This window comes from Strongylocentrotus purpuratus, unplaced genomic scaffold (genome assembly GCF_000002235.5).
Source record: "Strongylocentrotus purpuratus isolate Spur 01 unplaced genomic scaffold, Spur_5.0 spur5_scaffold_15, whole genome shotgun sequence".
In the NCBI taxonomy this organism is placed as follows: domain Eukaryota; kingdom Metazoa; phylum Echinodermata; class Echinoidea; order Camarodonta; family Strongylocentrotidae; genus Strongylocentrotus; species Strongylocentrotus purpuratus.
In genome coordinates, this window is record NW_022145600.1 from 18,980,324 (window position 1) to 18,999,249 (window position 18,926).

Genomic DNA, 18,926 nt, shown 5'->3' on the forward strand with positions numbered 1-18,926 from the left:
AATAGAGGAATACATTGTCAAATAATGATCAATGATCTGATGACAGGTAACACTAGAATTTTGCTCACCTTACAAGTTTCCAATAAATCTTACAAATAGTAGGTTGTTTTAAATATTAAACAAATTGTAAAGCATATTTTGCTGCCTCAAGATTTTCAGAGGTTTTCACAAACTCTTGGGAATACCTATTCACTGAAGCTCTATAGAAAGAATATTATGTGACCTTTAACAGTATCTAAAGCTCTCCCCATCAGATATCACTGGGAATATCTATTCATTCAAAATTATATCTGATTAAGAGAGCTTTTTATTATTGGGAACACCTATTCATAGATTTCACTTTAAGATTTTTATATCCTTGCATTGTGAGAATTTTTTTCTTGATAAGGCCAAGAACCTCCCAGTAAAGGGTTTATCTCGTATTTTACGGTTTCATTTTTTATCACACATTTCAGGTGTTATCATTTACCATAAAACAGGGGTAATTTTCAACTATTTTTCCCCCAGGAATGATGGAGAACTATCACATTCCTTACATTCCTTTTGAATAAAAAAAAGAATTGCATCGTTCCAAAAGAAAAATGTCTTCCTTCCACTGAATTATTGTTCCTCGATTATATTCACCTTAACAAATACTAATAAAGGACTGGTCAGATACTGTTAGAAAGCTATCATGTGTAGAGGGCATAAACAAACTGAGTGCTGCACAACTAAAATCTGACCAAATGTAATCATTTGATCGGTTCAACAATATATTACTGTTTATAATTGTAATTTATTCTACAAGATTACATAATAACAATTGGACATTTATAATGCACATACTTCATTATAGCTATGCATCTGCACTCCAAAAAGCTTAGAAATATTTGACCACATACACAGAAAGCTCTTAATTTTACATGACATACATACACCTAATTGAAGTTATTCAGCATGACAATTTTAATGTCTGTTTGTGAGAGGATTTATCTAAAAAACTAACGAATGTGCCAGTCACTGGGACTACATAAACACAACATGTTGACTAAATATGCATTTAATGTTTGCTTTATGTTGCTGATGCTGGCATGTATAGCTACTTGCTACTTCAGCTGACATGATACTGGAATGAGAGCATAAAAAGTTGAATGCTGCCCTGTCCTCTTAAATAAATATTTCTAATCTAAATAGGACTAAACTGGCTATCTTTCAAAGATTTTGAGATGGATGATCACAAGGGACAACATGATAGCTATTGTGTGGGACTACATGTAATCAATATAACATGAAAGGTAGTCTGTGGGACCTATGTAATATAACATTATAAGTAGCCCATGGGACTACATATGTACTCCATAATGACCCTGGCATACAGCTGTTTCACCTGATATGGTTGTAGATTAAGATTGAGGGCATAAGATATTAAGAAGATGGGTCGCTACCCCGACACCTTAAATAAAAAGCTGTTAATCTTTCAAACATTTTTCTAGGGATGATCACATGAGGGACAGTTTGTGGAACTACACATACATACACGTAACATCACATTTTAAGTAGCTTGTTGGACTACATTCTCTATATCGCTATAACCCTAGCATACAGCTGCTGGAGCTAGTGGGGTTGTAAATTGAGAGAATATATATATAATTTAACACAATAGACAGTTTGTGGGACTACACATAAATGCACGAACATCACATTATAAGTGGCTTGTGGGACTACACGCTCTATGTTGCTATAACCCTGGCATACAGCTGTTTGAGCTGATGGGGTTGTAGATTGAGAGAATAAGATGCGGATTGCTGCCCGGATGGTAGAGGGATGTAGACTCGGCCTAGGCTGGTCGCTTGGCCTTGCTCCTCTTGAACCTGAAGCAGAAAAGAGGGAAAGAGATCATCATCAATGATTGTATTATAAAGGTACCTGTCTATAAAGGCCACTCAATTGAAACAGAAAAAGTTGCCTCTGTAGACAACTGGCCTTTCTAGACAGGTTCTACAACACACATCTCTTTCTCAAGGGAGATGAAATACTTGGCCATTATGGAGAAGTGGCCATTAAAGACAGGTTTGACTGTACATATACATATTACTTATTCATATTTTGCCAGATCAGTTTAAAGTTTTATGGCAAGGACTGACATGCACATGATTGTACAACATACATGTAAATGTACATTCCAGTCTGCTCCATATTCAATTTCCTACAATAATCAAATTCCCATCCTCAAACCCTGGATCAAACTAAACCCAACCCTAATCCTAAACTGAACCCTAACGTGACCCTATATCTTTGACCTACCGTAATAAATCCAGGAGTAAAACGTTGGGTCACCAAAGTGGGATAATGTAATTGATGATTAATGTTCAGTATCTAATAACCTAGAAATTTATTCTAAAGTACTACATACAGTTGTATCACTCATACTGTTGTACTAGGTACTGGAATACACATTTTTTTAACTAAATCTAGATGTAATAGGGCAATTGACTCAGTTGTTCATATACATTGGCATACAAATTCAACATTTTTTTTTTCTCATTAAAGGAAACCAAAACCTTCATACTAAGTTACTTTTATTGTAAAGTTTAAGATATTTGAAAAATATAATTGAAAATTTGAACAAAATCGGGCAAGGAATAAGGAAGTAAGAGCTTTTTTAAATGACTAGTCACTAGAGGGCGGTATTTAATTTGATGACATCATCTGTGGACAACTCTCCATGCCTTTTGTACATCAAATTTCATGTTTTTCCTTCTTTCTTGTGATTGAGATAATGTACTCCCCCGAAATCAAGATATAGAATGCAAAATGATATTCTACTTCACATGTTATGAAGTCGGATCAAGAACACAAATAAATACGAAGAAAACAAAAAAATTGTGAAATTTTATGTACAAAAGGCATGGAGAGTTGTTCACAGATGATGTCATCAAATTGAATACCGCCCTCTAGTGACTAGTCATTTCAAAAAGCTCTTACTTCCTTATTCCTTGCCCGATTTTGTTCAAATTTTCACTGATTTTATTCAAATCTTTTAAACTTTACAATAAAAGTAACTTAGTGTGAAGGTTTTGGTTTCCTTTAAGTTGAAGCTGTGTGCTCAATTCTATTGCCTACAAATTTGGAGTTCCATAAACGTAACTCATTCTTCAATCTATAAAATTGAAAACCTACCTTGGAATATTCAGTTGAAGTGAACTGATTGAAAGCGGAGGTTACATGCGCTCCAGGCTTCTGCGATGACAGCAACTTCTGCATTTCAATTTTCAGCTAAAATACAGAGCACAAAAACAGTTTGAAAGACATGTGGATATATCATTTCATTTCATTTATTTATTTCACTGTTTTAAAAAACATCAAGATATACACATATTTGTTCATTAGCAACATAAGTTAAAAGGAAGTGGGGAATCATGAAAGCCAAAATTGGCTTGATGAGAATGAGCCCCAAATAAATACTTAGCATAAACAAGACACAAACTTATTTTATATAAAAACATAGTACATACATTCGCAACAACAAAGGTAAACACAGGTAAAGACAGTAATAGGAAGATAAGAAGAGAGAGAGAGAAGATAAGAAGAAGGAAGTTACAACATCCATGTGTAAAGAGTATCAGGCTTAGCTAGTTTCTGTACTTATATTTTCAGCCGAAATAAAGAGCAGGAAACAGGTTAAATGAGATGTGGATGTATCTACATTAACAGTTTAATCTACAAGGTAATCAAACATAATCGGGGGTACCAGCTATTGAAAGACATTTCACAGAGATTTTAATCTCTAACATCTAAAGTCAGACACTGAATTGAATTTCCATGCAAATGATGACCCCCTTCTTCCCCTACTCTTGTACGACTTCCATCCCACATTTCAGAATGTTAGTAACCCTTCATTAGAATAGATATGCCCATCTGGGTATGTGGCAAGGGGTAAGGGTACCGAACTACATGTACAGAGTGGAACATGAGACTTGAGCCTTGTTCACCCAACAAGGTAAAACATCTAAAAAACATAATTTAATGTGTTATGATTGTAAGGCAAGTAGGGATAAACAATAAATAAAACGTAGCCGACCACAACAAAGGCCCAATGCATACTAGTACTCTTCCATCTGTAGGCTATACAGATTTGGGGCATGAATAGACCAGTTTACCAACATATTAACATTTATGGATGTTTCTTTCCTGGGGACCTAGTGACAAGTTATTCCATTAACCTGTTAGTAATGAATGAACTTCAATACTTGGAATCCAGTCTGCGTACATTACGTGTTGCTATGTCGGGCGATTAGCCTCTGACAAGCTATCATATTGTCAAGAACAACCTTTGTTTAAAAACTATGCATGAAATTTGAATATGTTAGATTGTTAGTAAACCGGTCTATTTGCTGTGATCTTATTTTGCTATCAAAAAAAAAAGTTTTAAGGTTGTAAATGTGTGAATTGGGCTATACTGAGGGGTAAAATGGTCATGGAAACACCTGAAATGTGTGATAACAAATAAAACTGCAAAATAAGAGCCGATGATCAAGGGTACCTGAGTGAGATTCTTGCTGATGTCCTGGATGCGACAGCTCCTGTCCACCATCTGGTGTTTGGGTGTGGCCTTCTCCAGAGCTGGCACGGTGCCGGGTTTACGATGGCTGATGTCAACCACACGAGGGCAGGCTGCAAGGTTGTGCAAATCCTGCAAAGTGTCAAGACAGAAATGAAGTGACAAATTGGAAGTAAGTTATTAATGATGTCATAATTGAATACAGGTATAAGTTTTTTTCTGTTATAAGATTATGTCACAGAGAAGAAAGTACATGTTGAATATTTTTAGCTTTAATACTTCACATTCTCAAGAAACTTAAAGTTGGACAAACCAAATTTTTTTGCACACCTAGATTACAAAATTGTTAAGGGTATGAATAATTAAGTTCTTAACTGTACATATAAATGTTACCTATCTATACAAATATTTTAAAAAATTATTCAATAGCCTTAGGAATTTGGAAAGCAAATCTACAGACCTGAATGATTTTGCGAGTGTTCCTGGTGAGGTAAGCGACATCCTTGTTGGGTAGTTTGCTGGTGTCCTCATCCTTCTCGGGTGTAGCCTCTGTCTCCAGCTTGACAAAGCCTGTAGGACTGACGATACCAACAGGCTTCTTGGGGACATTCAGAGGAGGCAGCTCATCCATGATTGTCTAGACAGAATAGTCAATGAAATAAAGAGAGTTCGTTTACAGATGATCTACTCATTCCAATCAAAGGTGTGATGATCGAAAGAAAAACATTAAAGACCCTATCCGAAGAAAATACAACTTGATATAAATGGAAAACTGAATGAATGTAGAATACAAATATAAAAGAATTAAAAGGTATTTACCCTTTCATTATTGCACAAAAGCAAATTAAAACCTCATTTTCAGCGCACCTCCAAATTACGGGTCAACAGAGGACAAATTTGCCAAAATTGCTGAGTGTGAAATAAATTGTTCATTGAATAAGAGAGTCACAAAATTTTGAAAGCTAAGGAAGTTGCAAAATTACATTATAGACAACATTAAAATCCTATTCTATGAATAAAATACACCAGCATGGCATGGAATTTTAAACTTGCAGAATACAACAATTTCTTGTTATTGGTCCCTGTAGAATAGAATGTTCTACACTTCACCTTCATTGATTCAGACTGACATATAATGATGGGAGGATATTGAAAATAACAATACAAACAATACCTTCATTTTCTGAGCTCTCAGCCGGCTGTTCTCATGCTTGACGTGTCTCAGGGCATAGCGGAGGGTATCCAGCTGAGAAACATATGAATGATATATCGTTTCATATCAATAATAACTAATGAGAATTGTATTCAAATGTCAACATAACTGTTACATCAAAGTCACCTGTGATCTCTCAGAGAGCACCTAAAATGGTCGGTCCTCTGGATGCTTACTAACAAGCACTTATGCTTTCTTTGCAGTCAGGTAAAATAACCACCACCCGTACACAGAGATGGATTTATGATGCTCTGTAATCTTTTTATTCTGTTCAAATCTACAAAGAAGAGTTGGTTCGTTCAACCCTTCAACAAATTAAATTGATTAAATCATGTGATCTTAAATTTGCAGCTTCCATAATTCATTGGAGTAGAGATCAGTTCAGTTCAATTCAGTCAGTTCAGTTACTTCCGTTCAGTTCAGTAAAGTTAATTTCAGTAAAGTTTAGACACTTCAGAAAAATTTAGTTCAGTCAGGTCAGGTCATTGCAGTTCAGTTAAGCCCGGCGCACACTATACAATTCTTGTGCGATCCAATTTTCGTAGAAAGGGCGATTAGGAAATCTAAACAACCCCTTTCCTTCTGATTTAGGTTCTAAATAATGGTTAGAATATTAACAACCAGAATTTCAGTGCATTTAACCCTTCTAATCAGAATAAAAGCCGAACCAGCTTCAACTCGTAGACAATTGCACTACTAGCCAGATGTCACTACGATCCTGGGCCGATTAAGCTTTTCCCCCTCCAAGGGAGCCTGAAATCTCTTGAAATTTAGATTTTATTATTTAATTATTATCTATATTATTTATATTATTTAATCAGATCCTTTGTCAACAAGATTTGAAATGTGAATATAAGATGCTATCATAAATTCTTCCGAAATCGAATTGCAGTCAGATTGTTTAGTGCGCTGGGCTTTAGTCAATCAGTTCAGTCCAGTTAAGTCCAGTTCAGTCCACATCAGCTAAAGCTTACCTGTTGTAGTAACATGGGTGAATCTTTGATCACGACCTGACCTCCAATGCTTGGACCTGCAGAAGGACTGGTAGGTGAACCTGTACCTGTACAAAGAAAACAAACCATTCCAGTTTTTAACTTTACAAATTTACATGTAACTTTAATACACCATCAATAGACTGGTTTACTAATATATTCAAATTTATGCATATATTCAAAGTACTGTATTCTAAGTATTGTAATTCATTCATTAGTATTACAGGTCAATAGAATAACTCTTCACTAGGACCCCAGGAAAGAAACATTCATAAATTTGAATATGTTAGTAAACTGGTCTATTAGTAACTTAAAATGAAAGAAGAGCCATGACAAGTTGCAATTAATCATTCAATTTTTTCTAATTAATAATAATATAATATTCTGCTTTTATATAGTGCTTGATACATCTACAATGTCTTTAAGCGCTTTACAAATATACTATTACAGTTATATTATTAGATGAATGAAAATATAGTACACCTACAATTATCAATTGCCAACTACACTTTGTCATGACGCACACATTATTTTTTACTAATCTGTTATATAACCTTTAAATAAAATGATTGAAATTAAGAAACAATTGAAAAGGATGTCAAATTGACTGAACTATGTACTATTGAATTTCTAAACTGCTTGAGATAATTTTTGTCAAGCTTGATATAAAATGCCATTAATATGTGACAGGCACACAACAGGGAAGGAATACAGAGGAGGAAAATAGACAACTGAGAGTTCATACCTTGTCCAGTTCCTCCTGACATAGCAGCAGCGATGCCAGACTGTGGTGAGGTCCTGGTGATGCTGTCTAACAATGTCTTCTTGGATAGGTTAGTCAGTCTCTGCTTCAGCTCACTCTTCTCTTGCTCCAGGGAATCAATGTCTACCTGCATATGGTCTAAGGTAGCCTCAAACTCTCTGCATGGGAAAGAAAAGAAAACACAAAATAAATTATTTATCATGTTCAGCTCCCCCCTCCCCCCCCCCCCCCCCCCCCTCTCTCTCTCTCTTCATCCTTTCATGAATAATGTTTGCATGTCGCCTAAGGTACAGTAGCCTCAAAATCCCTTCATAAAAGAAAACATGTGATCGTTTATTTGTCTTTCTTGCATGTGCTCAAGAAAATCAATGTCCCTCCTGAATGTGGTCTAAGGTAGCCTCAAAATCTCAGCATCAAAATGACCAAAACAAAAAACAAAAAAAATTACATATTTGTGAATCTCAGCAAAACTGACTGCAGGAGTGGGCTTTGCAAATGTTACAAGGAACATAGGTGGTTCATTTCTCTACTTTCACACTCACAAAGAGTGGTGAAGGAGCAAGGTCAGTCTTGTTCTCGAGGCTTTTTTAATGTCTTAGTCTAGGCCTTAACCATAAATTTTACAGTTTTGGTCAATTAAAGTCTATGTCATAGGATCTCAGTTCTCGAGAACAAGCACACCATAGAGTGTACCTGAAATCAAGCTTTTAAAGGCATCTTATTTCCGTAAATTTGTTAATTTGAACAGGTTGAAGACATTTTTCCAGCAATGTGTGGGGACAAGGAGACAGGGATGAGGCACGCTAGTTATTCGTCTTCAATCAATCACAAAAAAACTATGAACTATCACTTTGTGTTCTGCTATTCAAAACCCTGCTTCGAATGAATTAATCAATCTTATATCTTTCTGGAGCTGGGGATATGGCGAGTTGGTAATTCTTCTTCAATAAATCACAAACACCTACCCGATACACACTATCATTACGCGTTCATCTATTCAAAACCGTGGTTTAAATAAATAAATCAATCTTACTTTTCTTTCATGAGCTGGGGATTATAGGCAAGTTGGTAATTCTTCTTCAATTATTCACAAATACCTACGCACTGCCATTAAGCGTTCATCTATTCAAAACCCTGCCTCAAATGAATCATCCATCAATCTTACTTCTCTTTCTTCTTGGACTGTTCTTGAGCTGCGGCGAGCTTCTGATCCACCTTCCGGACCTTGTCCTCGGCATCACGGCTTGCGTTCTCTAGCTTCTTCTCAACCAGTCCCAGACGCACCTGGCTGGTACTCACTTCATCTTGCTGTCGGGTGAGGGGGGTAGAAGGGGATACAGAAAATCAACATCTTCATTCTCAACTCAAACTCATTATCATGTATTGATAAAAGTGAATATATATTCATTCTGATAATCATGATAATCACGATCACCAATCATAATCATCAATGTCATTTTTATATATCAACACCAATTTCTTTTATTTCTTTTCATCTACACATACATTGTTGGATGGAAAAATAGATTAATGCTACTCATTAATCATCATCATCATCAATATTAAGGTCAGCATTTTTCCTCTTATGATATTGATAAAGTATTTGGCAATTGTATGGGTGATCTTTTTTTCTTTTTTTTCTTTTTTTTTTTTTTTTGGGGGGGGGGGGGGGAGGGTAGATAGTTGGGGGACGGGGTAAGCCAGAGGATAGAATCAACATACATTTATTAATAAAATGAAGCATGCATACCTTTTGTTTGAGTTGTCGTTTCATTTCTTTCATCTCGCTTTCCTTGCTCTCCAGCTTGTGACCAAGTCCCTCAGCATCACAGATCTCGGATTTCACTTTCAATGCACGTCGTTCAACTGGGACTTGGACCTGGGTACAAGACGATGAAGATAAAGATATGTACTGGCTGATTTTTGTTAGGTTTTACATCTACCATACTAATGACGCATAGTACTAAATTCCAAACCACTTGGGTGTTTACCCACTATTAACAGGTGCTGTAAGTTCTACGACCAATGGGCCTTACGTAATGCCCTGCAATTTTTCCCAAAATCGCCCTACCAGTACCGGTATATGGAAAAATATTATCTTAATACACTTCCCTCACCTGAAGACTCTTCCAGAAACTATGGTATATTTCTAGATGGTACTACTGGTTTGCTGTGTGCAGACTTTTTGTAAACCTATTAATGGTATTTCCACCAAGTCTGGTGTCAGCAAATTATGACCCACTGCACATGGAAACGGACTACCAACTCTCTTTAAGACTTGCATACTTTAGAATCCATAATATGTGGAGTATCATCCTATATGACATATTTGTATATTATATATAATTAATTATTACAGTTATCAGCATTTAAAACATGGGCAAATTCAACCTTCTATCATGATTTAACATAGTTGATGTTGTCATCATTCATCATTATCATCATTAATATAATCATTATCACTGCAATCTTCAACATCTTCCCAAATCATCAGCACTGTCATCATTTAACAGAATAACATCAACATCTTGTAATGTGATTGCCATAATCCCTGATACCATCATCATCATCATCAGGCGCGATAGCTCAGTCAGAAGAGCAGTGGTCTCGTAATCCAGTGACCCGAGTTCGAAACCAAGGGGATGCACTAGTGCCCTTTGGTAAGGCATTTATCCTCATTACCAGGTCCCTCAGAGAGGACCTAAAGCCGTCGGTCTTTTGGTTGCTTATTTACAAGCATTTATTGCTTTCTTAGCTGTGAGGTAAAATAACCACCACTATCAATGAAATCCCCATGACAATTATCCAATTATACCATGACCACAGCCACCACCATGCCTACCTTGTCTTGTGGCATGTTAGCATCATACTCTCCCTCCTGCATGGCGGTGCTGATCTTGTTCAGGATCACCATGGCTTTTACCAAGCGTTCCCTAAGAACACAAAAAAAACAAGAAATTATGGTCATAATTCCATACCATTTCTTACACATGAAACATGAGAAATTTGTAGAGCACATAACGTGGAAGTGCACTCTTATATTGTAGAAAGGCAACAAAAAGCAAGACCTACAGTATGAGAAGAATTTGTTTTATAGTTAAAAAACGATTTTACAATAAAATTAATTTACAGGATAAAGCTCAATCTCTTAATGAGACTAATTCCAATTTTCTTTTTCCATCATCTAATTTGTTATAATATAAATAATGAAAACCATAAAAACAAAGACAAGAAAATGACCGGTCAATGAAAAATATGAAGTACCTTCTTTACATGAAAAACACAATGGAATTCATGGTGGATAATTTCAAGACACATAATACATGAAAGTCGGCTCAATGGTTTTATATATTACTCAGTAACACAATTTATCATCTAATACTTTAAAAATTCCATTAGGATTGGAACCTATGTGACATTTATGCAGTAGAATTAAGAACAGCAAAAAGAAGTATTTCCTACATTTCGTTGATTCCCTTCAGAAAGATGAATAAATCCAATAATTGTAATCAACTACATTGATGATAGCACATTTCTAAATTGATACATTTTCATTATTTTCTTTTAAATCAATAAGTCTCTGTTAGATTGTTTCCAGTGTCAGAATCCAGACTACATGTATCTCTCACCATGAGGGTGTGATGGCTCAGTTGTAGAGCAGTGGTCTCGTAACCGGGAGTTCCTGGGTTTGAAACCAAGGGTGCGTTTATTGGGTCTTGCCACTAGATATGTACATTTCGTACCCCACTATCATACCCCACTATCGAACCCCACTATACGAAAGTGATTTGCGGGATGGCACATTTATCGCCTCTTCACGATTCAAAATAAAGGCCTTGTGTCTGCTTAGCTGTTTTGACCCGGGAAGCAGACAGTTTCTCGGAGGTCAACTACACACACATGCTTGTACATGTTCACAACACATGACGCGCGCTAGCCTCCAAACCGGAAATTAACCTGGGTGGTCCGATTTGTATGTGGGGTTCAAAACAGCTTTGCGTTTATCATCTCTCAGAAACGTGATTCTGGCTGTATGTCACATTCAAAACACACCTTTTTGCCTCTTTAGATATGCCCATATCTAAAGACCTTTAAAAAAGGCTTTGCGTTTATCACCTTCTAAATTTGCCTGAAAGACGTTTGAGAAACCTGATTCTAGCCAGAAATTTGGTCAATAAACGCACCCCAAGTCCATACCCTAGTGCACTTTGGTATTAAAGGCATTAATCCTCATTACCGAGTCTCTCAGAGAGGACCTAAAGCCGTTTGTCCCCTGGTTGCTTACTTACAAGCGCACACATGCTTTCTTTAATAGCAGTCAGGTAAAACAAACAAACCAATCTCTTAGTATAGTAAAGTACCTGAAGCTCTGGTAGGGTCCCTTGTCGGCCTTTCCAAAGGCAAGTTCTGAGGACCTATCGGCTAGCTGTTCCAGCTTCTTCACTGGTATACCTTCAGTATCTAGGGTATAAAATGATTCATAGCAGATATTATTACAAAGATGAAAAGTCTTGATAACCAGAAGGAATCATAAACCCAGTGAAAAGCAGTGACATATTTCAAAGTGGATGCAATATTTACAATAGTGCCTCTGGCACCTCTGCCGAAGAATTGCATTTATGAAAATAAAAGGAATTTTAAAAAAAACATACAAGCCAACTGGTTTTTTATTATGTGAATAAAATTTTCTTATCCTATGAGCATTTCACCATCCAGCCGGGGGAAAAAAGAAAAGAAAAGCCTGTTAAATCTTGATCTCCTTTCTGCCTGAATGTATAAATATATGATGTACCATGTATGCTTAGCATTAACAAAACAAGTATCTTAGAAGTGTTTTTAAAAAGGGACATAGAAAGAGAGTGCTGGTAATTAGAAAGAGAGGGAGAGAGAGAGAGAGAGAGAAAGGGAAGAGAGAAAGAGGAAGGGGAAGGAAGAGAGAAAGAGGAAGGGGAAGGAAGAGAGAGAGAGTGTGTGTGAGAGAGAGTGAGAGAGAGAGATAGAAAGAGGGGAATAGAAAGGAGAGAGAAAAAGGGATGGAGAAGGAAGAGAGAGAGAGAAAGAAAGATAGAAAGAGAGAGGGGATAGGGGGATCAGAGAGAGAAGGGAAGAGAAAAAAGAAAGAGCAAATTAAAGTTGAGAAAAGTCCAAAGTGGGGGTACAATTTTAATTTCGTAAAGTTCATTACAGTATCTTTTTTTTTATGAACTTTTTTTTTTTAAAGAGATAAAGTCTTCCAACTCATGGTTGGAACTTACTGACATCAATTGCTGTATTTCTTATTATTATGCTGAATTGCCCATGAAAGGAACATTACCATTTCACTCAAAAGAGTATCTGATAGAAGTGTGTGCAAATATATATAACGGCAGTTATTAACATGTATAATTAGCAAACCCCCTTAAATAGTACTTGCAGCTAGCATCTGTTAGGTGTAGTTAACTAAATAATGCTATACTAGAAGGCTATAATATAAGAAAGAAAAATATGACATAATTTGGAAGCTTATCAGATTTAAACCATGTCATGAAACAGTTCATTTTCGTAATGTGATTCAATTTAATGCACAAATCTTTGTACCTTGTTGCAAATTATTGCATTCTCCTGTTACAAATAATTGTATTTCAAACATCAGAATACAAATTGCAATTATTACGTGTTGTGAGGTAGGACAAGCCATAATTTGCAACATGGCACTTAACAAAGATTTGTGCATTAAATTTATTTACACTACAAAAATGGTCTAGTAATATCAATAGTAATAATAATCAAATAGTAATCATAATCAAACCGTAAATTACTATCAGATGTTGCATGATATGCAGGTGTAAAATATTGCCCTTGCTTTGATAGTCATGAATGCAATTATAGTGGTTGTTAGTTTGATATGCAGTATTCTATTTCCATCAAATCACCAGAGTGCATACATTCTGATTGCCAGCTGTTTCATTTTGAAATAAAAAGTAAGATACAATACTGATACCCTAGCATTATTCAAAATACATTCTACTTGCAGAGTTTAATTTAATAATGCTTTTTTGTCAAAAAGTTCATCTAGATAGTGTGAACATTTACATGAATAGTGGCTCAAAGGTACATTTGCATAATTAGTTTCTCAAATCATTTGAAATTGTAATTACCATTGAATTTATAAATGTACTGTAATAATAATAAATTAATTAATGTGAGCTACATGTACATCGCTTTAAAAAATATATATATAACATAAACAGAAAAGTGCATACTACTTTTTTTTTCTTCTTTAGTAGCTTTAGATCTTTTAATGAGGTATAAAAAATATATATATATATATATATATATATATATATATATATTTACTACAAGTATCTACAGTGCAGCAGTCTAGCAGACAAATTAGTTAATTAAGTATGGAATATAACTATTAATTTCCCTTCTTTAGTAGAATAAAAACTACTTCATGCATATTGCAAGTCAAACAACTGTGATGTACTGCTCTGTATGGGCTGTCCCATTCTTAAGAGAGGGGTGTGAATTGAAACTCAACCTGCAGGGACAAGATATGGTTAAAAGGAAAAGAGAATGCCTGGCGGAGCCATAACACGAGGGGGTGATTACCGCAAGTTAGTTGCCTAACTGTTGGAGGGCTGCTTCAGAAACTCCCAAAATTGCACCCAAGGACACAAGCCCACGATCCAATTTCCTCATTAAACTAGATCGGTCCTGAGATGATATCGTCAGCTGAGAATCATAAGGGCATTCACTTCTATACTTTTACGTAGAGTTTACACCCTTCTGGCTCTCAACAGATGATACAAACCATGCAGACTACTCCAAAGTCCATTGACATGCTCTCAATTATTAAAGTGGGAGGGAGGGGCATGATAGGTTATTTCAAACCCTTAAACTATGAATATGGGGAGACTTTAAGAAAAAGGAAGATGTTTCAAAATATGATTGTAATTAATAACCCTCCCCACTTTTCATAGAAAATTGTTGATTGCCTGCATGTCATTTAAAGAAAAAAAAATCATAATCTGGTGATAGGGTTGGAATAGAGAAGTCATAAGCTAATCTCATTGAAGTCCCATTAATTTGCAAAAAATCTGTCCCACCTCTGACTCCCCCCCCCCCCCCCCCTTCTTCCCCTGCCTCACAATGCCACCCCCTTACGAATACACCTTCCTTCCATAAAACCCAGGTGTGCTATAGATGATCTCAAAAGCAGGCTTGAATGAAAAATACATGTACTGAGAGATTGAAATCATATGGAAGAAGACTGCACCATCACTTCAAATAACCCCCTCCCCCCCCCCCCCCCATCCTTCTCCCCTGGTAGAAGGCAAGCCACCACCCCTTCTTTCTCAATCACTTACTACACCCCTTCTCACATCCCCCACAGTCACAGTCTGGAACCTAAATGTGTTAATTCATAAGGAGGCTTTAAATCCTAAGTATTGAGCAACAGGCCACCATGGAGGATGTGAAATCACGGAAGAGTGCGCTCATCTCTCTGACTGGGCACTGACACCCAGCACAGAACACTGAACTGTCCTCGCCGCAGATACCGGGGTTCGTTACCGATTGCCCGTACCAATGTCCGGCAATTGCACTCTGGCCGAGTTCAAAGAACGAGGATGTGCGCGGCGTGACATCGAGTGACGCTGCCGACCGCCAGCTCCTCCAGTGCAACAAACCCAGGCGGGCAAGGACACAGAGAGGAATAATGCCCCTCCCCCCCCCCCCCCCCCCCCCCATCATTCTCTTTCTATCTCACTCTCTTTCTCTTTCTCTCTCCATCTCTTTCTCTCTCTCTTTCCCTCTCTCCATCTCCATCTCTTTCTCTCTCTCTCTCTCCTTCTCCCTCTCCATCTCCATCTCTCTCTCTCTCTCTCTCTCTCTCTCAAAGAATAATGCCCCTCATGAAACCCTTGCCCCTATTTTCTTTTCCCCTTTTTCTTTTCCAACAGCAATGATAACATTATGCCTACTTTTCTCTCATGGTAGTCTCTCTTTTATTTTGCTTATTGCTTAGTTTAAGTTAATGTCTTCTTTGTAAACTTCCATCTTTCTCTCACTCTCTCTCCGTCTCTTCTCCTTCTTTGTCCTTCTTTCAATGGAAAGATGCCTTTCAACCATTGCCCTACTGTCATTCTTCCCCATCTAACTATCCCTTTCTCTATCAACCTGTAACCCTATGCTTTGCTCTCCTCTCTATTTTGTTTTCATCTTCATCTCCCCTTCTCTCTCCCACTCTCTCTATCAGCCTATCCCTCCATCGATACCTCGATCCTTTTCAAAATTTCCATTTCTCGATTTCTCATCTGAGAAATATGGTGATGTTGTGCGGTTGTTTTTGCTGGGCCAGGCAGCCTGCTAGCGGGACTGATCGGGCGGCGGTGAAACTTAACACCGTTGCCTCTTCTATTATTCTTCAGACTTGTCACAAAGTTAAGAAGGGCCAGTCATAATCACAACATCGTTTCCTGTTTCCCTGCAACAGTTCCCATATGCTCGTCTTAAATTTTCTGATAAAAATATACCTTTTCATTGAAAATATACCAATATAACCAATAACTACCTAAAATTTACCTTTTCATGTATAAATTCATGTTTATCTAGTTTCATCCTGAATGTGATAGGGTCAATATTTGAATTATCCATTCAAAAAGATTTTGTTTCATTTAAGATTGAAGAATCTATACAAATTAAACAAGTACTGAGTGTATTTCAAACCTTGCTTGTATACTTTTAAGTTGAAGTATCGTTTTATATTTTGGGGGGCAAACACTATAATTACACCTCGACAGGAAATGAAAAAACCAATAAAAACAGTTGATTCGCAGGTGTAAGATGTAAAAATGGACTAATCCATTTCAAGCTAAAGGGGTGGTTTAAGGAAAATCAAAACCATAGGAGCATCAACCTGAAAAGCCAACATATTATTCCCCTCACCGTGGCCTCATTTATTTGACTAAAGGCTATGAATTACTTATAAGGTCCTCCCATCCATCACCACCAGGCATGACCATGTGAATCTTACATTAATATTCATGATTATATCTGGTGTGAGGACTGTTTAAAGCTGAACACCGTGTTTCCACCGGAATAACTTGGTTCTTGATCATAAAATTAAGACTTAATTGTGTGATATGTTTCACATTTCAAATCTTGCTTAAATGAAATCCATCAATGACTACCTGAAGATAACTTAGGCAATAATCTGTAGCTGATGAGTATATATCTATAAGGCCTGACATTGAATATTTTGCAGAAATTACAATTTCTCAAAAATGATCTATTAATATATTTAGGTAAATGACTTGATAAATTATGGTCTCAATTAAGAGATATGTGTACCACTAAATGACTATAAAGTTGTGGACTGACTATTATGTTGTGGACTGAATAAACTTGCAACATCACTTGCAGTTTTTTTTTCATGATATTTGTCATATCTAGTACCTATAAGTTAAAATTTTCTTTTAAAAAAAAGAGATTATATGTAATATGTTTATTCAGCCAAAAACAAAACATTTATGAGCAATCAAAAATAAAACAGAGGTCAGCCGTGAGAGCCTGAGACAATATAAAAGGTAGTATTCAGAGTTAACACAATGCCTTAAATATTTCAATTCCTTTGAGTGTCTGGGCGTAAAATAGAGAGGCCTCTCTCACATCACAGACACAAAACTGAAAAAGAGAGTAAGAGAGAGAGTGAGAGATAGAGAGAGAGAGAGATAGAGAGAGGAGAGAGAGAGAGAGAGAGAGAGAGAGAGAGAGCACTTGAGAGAAGATGCAGGTCAATAACATTAATAGCAAGTCCCTCCCCAAGCATATCCTGTAAACCCCATAAACAGAATGATCTAGTCCATCATAACTCTTTTACAGTGTCCGGACAAGGACTGCAGCTGGGTGAAACCATGACAGTCTGGAGGGGTGTTGAAACCCAACTCCCAGAAGTGTGCCGCGGAATGAACAAGTGCTACAAATCACGCATAAATGCATCGCCAAGAGAGAGACGGGGATCTTGTTTTTTGATCACTCTAATTTCATCCTCCATCCCTTTTACCGAGCGCGTTGGCCTGGGGGTGGATAGCATGGGGAATATTACATTCAGTGAACCACAACTTGGCCTAGATATGCCTGGGCCATGCAAAATCTCTAGCCAAAAGTTGGTTTCCGATCACCACAACATTTTTCTCAGGATGCTTCATATCAGCAATACCAACAGTTAATGATCAACAGTTAATGATCAACAGTGAAATCCATTTTTTGTTTGGTACGTGTTTGAACAAAAAATGCAATAATTTGTTGATGATACACAATGTTCTCCCCTTTAATGAAATAATGATAATTTCATTATTCCTATATTACCAATTTGTTATATTCAATATTAATTTATGTATGAAATCCCTAACATTCAGTTTCGGCCTAACTTTCTGGAGCAGCAAAATAAAAAATGAATTAAAAAGTAAAGTAAAAAACAAAATCACTGCATAGGACAAAAACAAAAGAATATTGCGACTTAACATTTAGCATGGATTATGGAATCATTGATTCAAGAACTGTTTCATAAATAAAAAAGTTTTCAGATTGCCAAATTATATAAATATCATGTCAAGCAGAACATGCCTGACAACAACAAAACAAAACTAACTCAATCCTGGACATAAAACATGCATGGCAAGCTCAAACCATTCCAAATAAAAACTGAACAAAATACTGCAAATTCAACATGCAGGGACAGAAATAAAATGTATGAGGACTGACTGACTGATTTTTATTTGCTTGTTCCTTATTCTCCTCCTCCCTTCCCCCCCCCCCCCCCCCCTAGCCGCCACACTTCACTACCCCAATATATTACCATATTATATTTACATTTCCTACTAATTTGGTTGGACATGAGAAGTGGCAGATATTCTCTACATCGCCAAATATAAAGTATAAATATAGTAAAACATTGTGAATTTTTAAATTATGTATAAAATGTACAAACCAACCGGAGCATTTAATTGTGCATAATAATGATTATTGCAAATAAAGCTGCATAAAATACATGTGTATGCCCAAAGCTGAACACCAATGTACACCAGGGGGATGTTTCACAAAGATCCTAATTTGAACTTATCTCTAAGTTGAACTTAACAATTATGGAAAGCCATTAGCATCTTTGAAAATATTTTGTAAAAGTTATTTTAAAAGGCATAAAATGTTGATTTAAATCATTGATATTTTCAATTATCATGGGAGATTTCATGTTCTTGATGGGGAATTTATGAAAAGTGTAAAATACTTAAAACTTTTGCTTTTGAATATATTTATTTTAAGGCTACAAATGGCTCTCCATAATTTTTAAGTCCAACTTAGAGTTAAGTTCGACTTAGAATCTTTGTGAAACACCGCCCTAACATTTTCTTATAGCACCATGATGTTACTTGT

At 36.4% G+C, this 18,926-nt stretch overlaps 1 protein-coding gene across 3 annotated transcripts in view; it reads right to left on the reverse strand.

Annotated features, from left to right (window-relative positions):
* Positions 1-703: 703 nt before the first annotated feature.
* LOC579698 (dynactin subunit 1) overlaps positions 704-18,926 on the reverse strand; it is a 45,333-nt gene continuing 27,110 nt past the window's right edge. For all 3 annotated transcript variants that reach the window (XM_030985754.1, XM_030985755.1, XM_030985756.1), the window contains 11 exons: positions 11,870-11,969; positions 10,351-10,441; positions 9,259-9,387; positions 8,674-8,816; positions 7,491-7,666; positions 6,728-6,813; positions 5,715-5,786; positions 5,001-5,177; positions 4,523-4,672; positions 3,160-3,255; positions 704-1,850 (listed from right to left, as the gene is read on the reverse strand). In XM_030985754.1, coding sequence (XP_030841614.1) covers positions 1,710-1,850; positions 3,160-3,255; positions 4,523-4,672; positions 5,001-5,177; positions 5,715-5,786; positions 6,728-6,813; positions 7,491-7,666; positions 8,674-8,816; positions 9,259-9,387; positions 10,351-10,441; positions 11,870-11,969 — 1,361 coding nt within the window. In that variant the 3' untranslated portion in view covers positions 704-1,709. The remainder of the gene's footprint in view (positions 1,851-3,159; positions 3,256-4,522; positions 4,673-5,000; positions 5,178-5,714; positions 5,787-6,727; positions 6,814-7,490; positions 7,667-8,673; positions 8,817-9,258; positions 9,388-10,350; positions 10,442-11,869; positions 11,970-18,926) is intronic.